Below are 5,809 nucleotides of genomic sequence, written 5' to 3' on the forward strand. Positions count from 1 at the left end.
GAAAGATGCTACCTTCAGAGTGCAGAAATTGTTTTGTCTCTGACACGATAGTCTCATGTGCTCTCAGTGCGTCTTTGGCTTTACTGCCTCCCATCCCTTTCAGGGATTCCTTGGCTACACCCTGAAGGATTAACCTTGCTTCATTGTGTGGGATGGTAGCTGCAAAGCATCGGATCAGAAGTCGATACAAAGGATCATCGAAAGGGCCAAGAAGGTCACTCAGGTCTCCCTATTGATGACATTCACCTGAAGCATTGGCTAAATAGGGCTGTCCGGCTGCTTCGTGTTCACAGACACACTCTCCCCTCCTGATCATTTCTGTCCACGTCCATTTCTGGCCTTTTGCCTGTTGGCCTGTGCTCCTTCCCCCACCCCCTTTTCTTCCCTCCTCCCCCAGTTTTTTTTAAATTCAGGAGTCTGCCTGGTTTCTGCTCAGTCCCAAAATGCTGGTTCTACATCTTTACCTCCTATGATCGCCACGTGACCTGCTGAGTTCCTCCAGCATTTTCTCGTTTTCATTATAATCACAGATTTTCATTTAACACACAGAATCTTTGACCCACTGCCATCAAGGAGGAGGCTCCTGTAGGATCAGGCTAGGAAATAGCTGCTTCCCACCGCTGTGAGATTGATGAACAGTATTCTGTAACTGCGTAAATCAGTGGTTCTCAACCTTCCTCTTCCCACTCATGACCCACTTTAAGTGATCCCTAGGCTATTAGTGCTCTGTGATTAGTAAGGGATGGCTTAAGGTGGGTGGGGAGGGAAGGTTGAGAATCACTGCTCTAGCCCAATTGTTATTGAAATATTTTGCTTGAAAAAAAATTGTTATTGGCCCATTTCCTTTAGAGTTCTGAAACCTTGCACATAATGAGTCAGTGAGGGACGGTGAAAACAGTGGTTTTCAAACTTTTTCTTTTCACCCACATCCCACCTTAAGCAATCCCCTACTAATCACAGAGCCCTGATGGCGTAGGGATTACTTAAAGTGGGATGTGAGTAGAAAGAAAATGGTTGAGAACCGCTGGAGTAAATCGTCCCATATAAAATCTTCATGTATATGCGATTATTAAGTGTGTGCACTCTGGTTTGGAGAAACGCTATTTTGTCTGAATATATATTCACAGTCAGATGACAATAAACTTGCAACTTCTTTTGCTCCTTTTATTTTGTCCCCACCACCCCCTCCCCTTGCTCGTGCCAGTTTTTGATGAGCCTGTTACCGTGTACTTACCTGGCGCCCTTCTCTCTGCAGATGAGCAGTGTGCCGGTTGGTGACAGCAACGGGACCTCGGCGGGTGTCGGCACCTTCTCCGTGGCAATGGTGGCTCCCAGCCCTGGCTCCACCACCAGCACCGTGGCTGACCCCGGAGTCTCCTGGCTGCCCGACACCCCCACGCCTGTGGAGGAGCCGATTTTCCTGATGACCACGGCGGCCCAGGGGGTCTCTGGGTTCTTTGTGTGGACGGCACTCCTTATAACATGCCATCAGGTGAGACGGTACTTGACCTGAGTGCCAGATGATCCCATTCTGCATTCCAGATTTCATTCAATGCCCCCCTTTAGTTAAAGAGCGACATTGTCTTTGAGTATTGCTTCTGTTTACATCATAACTGTTGTTTTCTGCCTGTCAAATGTTGCCTCTACCTTTCCTTTTATTTACAACGCAACTTAGTGGCACGGCTGGCGTAGTACCAATGATTGAGATCGGTTCAAATCCCGCACTGTAAGGAGTTTGTACGTGAATGCGAGTTTTCTCCCACCCTTCAAAACGTACCGGGATGTAGGTTAATGGGTGTAAGTTGGGCTGCTTAGACTCGTATGGCCGAATTTGCCGGTTACTCTCCTGGATGTGTAAATTAAGCAGATTCTGGCCATTGAAGCCCGTGCCACCCAATTAACATACTAACCCCGTAAATTATTTTGAAGGGTGGAATGAAGCTGGAGGACCCAGGGGCAAACCGATATAAGTCACGGAGAGAGCATACAAAGTCCTTAACAGTTAGCGCAGGATTCAAACCCAGGTCACTGGTGCTGTTTGAAGGGTTGTGCTAACCATGCAGCCCCAGTTCTATTTGAGGGACGTATCCTCAAGGCAGAAGATGAGGAGGAACTGCTTTCCCCACAGGGCAATGAATCTGTGGAACTCGCTGCCCGTCGAAGCAGTGGAGGCGACCTCAGTAAATATATTTAACACATGGGGAAAAGGCAGGGAGGTGAGCCTGTGGCGGCTGCTACGGTAGAGCTACTAAAGTAATACAAACGCACACGCCAGATTAGTCAACTCAAGACTGACTTTATTCAGGTTTTACAACGTTCTTTTATACCCCGCTCCACGGGACAAGGCGAGACGTTGCTACTGGAGTGCTTCCGATCCACGGGGCCAGCAGGTTTAAGTTGATCCTTGTCAGTGTCCATGCGCCTTCCGGCAGGATACTCAGCGGGGCAACATGCCATTCTCCAGCACACAGTACCACTCTGCTAGGTGAGTATTCACCTGTTTGTTTATTTGTTCCATGGCCCGCAGAACCACAGCGGCGATAGTTTGTGACACCGCGCTGCGCGCTACGTGGCCGCTACAAACCTATCATTAGATCAACCGTGATCTCTTTGAATGGCGGAGCAGCCTCGATGGGCCAGATGGCTGATTCCTGCTCCTATTTCTCATCTCTCTACCTCTACTAACCCATCTGGTCTCGCCCTATGAGAGGAGTTTCTTCAGACCTGCATGTCCTTCTTCCACCAGGTGAAGTGCTGAGTCCCAAGAAATTGGGACTGTCTTGCTGACTTGGGGTAGTATTTCTAGTGTCGGGGGAAGTGGGGGGGGGGGGTGGTGGAAAGTTGGGGTTAGAGTCCAAAAAGTTGGAAGAACAGGCAAGCAGTCCAACAGAGCAGACCGCCTGATCCTAGTAATGTACCCTGGGTGGGCCCAGGTTGCATTGGAGCACCAGCCCCGTTCCTCGGGAGAGAGTTCACTCTCTCCCACCTCCTCCCAATCCTGCCAAGCTGATGTCAGCAACCAGAGCACTGATGTGTCACCACCATTGAAACCGGTTACCTGGCAACAGCATTGTTACCTGGCAACAGCATTCATACCAGCAAGACGTGCAAGGTTTGTGAAGAGCAGTCTCCTGGCGGAGCTAACTCTGGAGTGTTGTGTCACTGCCTCGTGAGTGCTATTAAATGTCCCATTATCAAGCACAAGGCATGTCTTGTGTAAAACGGGATCACCAGATAATGAAAATGGATTTGCCAATCTACTTTATGATATTAATGGCGTTAATCTAAGCAGTCGGCTTCATTGGTCAGATACACTCATGCACACTCTAATTGCAACTCCTCAAACCTGTCCTACAATGGTGGAAATTGGGCTTGTTCTGATTTTCTCTTTCTCTCTCTCAGAAATATCTCACTACCATTGCCGTTACATTCAACAATCTGCGGGAATTACAATGTACAAATAACATTGTACAAAAAAAAATTACTAAGGATTCTGTATGGTCTGGTACAGGAAGAGTTCCGTCGGGGTGACACCATGAGTTATCACACCAGGTAAACCATCCCTATTGACGCCACTGCAGGTATCTGAACTGGGATGTGAAAGGGTGCTGGAGGCTCCCTGATCATGTCAGAGGTGTGCATCTGGAGCCTGGGTTGCTGTTGGTTTGGAATTGAGGTTGTGGGAGTGCTGGAAGTGAATCCCTGGACCCTCAATGACTCTGAAGGGACTCTCTTTTGCTTCTCTTTCTCTGGCTGCAAGGTCGCTGGGAAATTTCTGCTGATGGCGAATCTTTGTCTCCTTTACAGGGAGCTAAATTTTGTGTAATATTGCATTTTCTGTTTTATAACAATCTTGAATCTCCCACTGTCTAGGAAGGGTAGCCAACATTCTAAAGGACCCAGACACATTCTCTTCTCTCTGAGAGAAAATTCAAGGATGTGAAATCATGCACCAACATGCTTGAAGATGATTTATTCCTTGCAGCTATCAGTCTCCTGAATGAACCCCACGACAGTGCTTTCATGCTGCACTTGCTTGGAGCTAATTGATCTTTCCTTGATTGTCATCTGACACTCTGCATATTGAGCTCTATGCAGGCCTATACAAGTTCAAGTTTATTATCATCCGATTGTACAAGTACAGTTACGGGATATTTTCAAATAGTTGTGGGTAAAATATCTCTTTAAAAGAGAGAGATTGTGGGGGTTTAGTTTAGGTGAAGAGATAGCTCATTTAAAATGCAAGAGCTTTGCTGAAGTGAGACATTGAGTCACCGGTGACTTTGCGGAGACAATGGAACTGCTCTGGAAAGGACTTCAAAGGGAGGTGCAAATGGGATCGTGTCCAGGGTCAGATACTGATATGATCTTTCGAAAATTGGGTTTGGAGCCTCAGGAGAGGTTTTTGGTTTTTACAAGTAGAGAGAGGGAAAAAAAAACAGGAGAAAAAAAGAGAAGTCAGTTCTACAGAAGCAGTTGAAGCTGCAACATGGCAAGCTGGCAGGCATGTTGAAAAACCCCATTTGGAAGACTGGTTGTGAGTTCTGAGTTCAGCCTGTTCAAAACCCTTGTAGTCCTTGCAAGAGGAAATGGCTGGCTAGAGTGTTTCTCCTGAAATAAGGGAAACAAGAGAAACTCTTGTGGCCTGGAATAAAAGGTTATCATTTGGAAAACCCACGATGGGGCAAGTTTCTTCGGCAAGACTCTGAAGTGACTGATCAGATGGAATCAGTTTGTGGGTGTGTCCAACGAGCAACAAATCTCTGTCTCTGAAACCAACAAGAACCTTCCTGACCGGTAGCCATTTACCTTTAAGCACCAGAACCTGGTGTTGAATTCTGTGCACAGTATGAGAATTGCCTGATACTGATGAACTTGGAGAAGTGAAAAGTGAACGATTAGACAGTGAAATTGAACATTTCTGAACGTACACATTGCATACACATGCGCATAGATTTAGAAGGGGATTAAGTTAATAATAAGTTAAAGATTGATCCTGTTATTATGTTGAAAGAAAATTAAAAGCGACTTCTTGGTGAATTTCTATTGCTGCTGGGTTTTGGAGTCCTCTGGGCTCGCTCATAACAGTAAAACCTGATGAAATAGCATTGTTCGGACCTTGGTGCAGCATGCTGCAAACATGCTTACAAACAAAGGATACATCTGTGCAGCACTTGTTTGCAAATATTAAAATAAATAATTTTGTTAAATAATTAGAGCCTGAGAGGGTTTGTTTGAGCAGTTCATCAGTCATCCAGCCATTACTCTGTTTTTCAACCTGTTGGTTCTGGGTTTGATACTCCCCTGGAAGACGCTGTGTGCGGGGCGGTAGGGGTTTTATGAGACCTCTTTAGACAACAAACCTGGTAAATCTCATCAATGGTGGAGTGGGAAGGGAGACCCCACTGATCCTCTCTGCTGCTCTTATGCCCCTGTAGACTGACCTCCGATCCGATGCTCTATAACAACCGTGCCATGATGTGATGCAGCCGGCCAGGGCATTATGGATAAAGCTCCTGTCGAAGTTCTTGTAGGGCTGCACGGTTAGCCCAGCGGTTAGGGCAACACTTTTACAGCGCCATCAATCAGGACTGGGGTTCAAATCCCACACTGTTTGTAAGGAGTCTCCCTGTGTCTGCGTGCGTTTTCCCGGGGGTTTCAAAACTTACCGGGAGTGTAGTTATAAATTGGGCAGCACGGACTCATGGGCCAAGTTGGCCTGTTACCAAGCTGTATGTCTAAATTGTAATGAAAGTTGACAGGATGGTGGTCGATATGTTAGTCTGCTTGCAGAAGAACCCTTTCACTA

At 46.7% G+C, this 5,809-nt stretch overlaps 1 protein-coding gene across 2 annotated transcripts in view; it reads left to right on the forward strand.

The window, feature by feature from the left end:
• Window positions 1-1,259: 1,259 nt before the first annotated feature.
• LOC138747891 (transmembrane protein 184B) overlaps window positions 1,260-5,809 on the forward strand; it is a 45,856-nt gene continuing 41,306 nt past the window's right edge. For both annotated transcript variants that reach the window (XM_069907487.1, XM_069907488.1), the window contains exon 1: window positions 1,260-1,492. In XM_069907487.1, the coding sequence (XP_069763588.1) occupies window positions 1,322-1,492 (171 nt within the window). In that variant the 5' untranslated portion in view covers window positions 1,260-1,321. The remainder of the gene's footprint in view (window positions 1,493-5,809) is intronic.

This window comes from Narcine bancroftii, chromosome 13 (genome assembly GCF_036971445.1).
Source record: "Narcine bancroftii isolate sNarBan1 chromosome 13, sNarBan1.hap1, whole genome shotgun sequence".
Lineage (NCBI taxonomy): Eukaryota > Metazoa > Chordata > Chondrichthyes > Torpediniformes > Narcinidae > Narcine > Narcine bancroftii.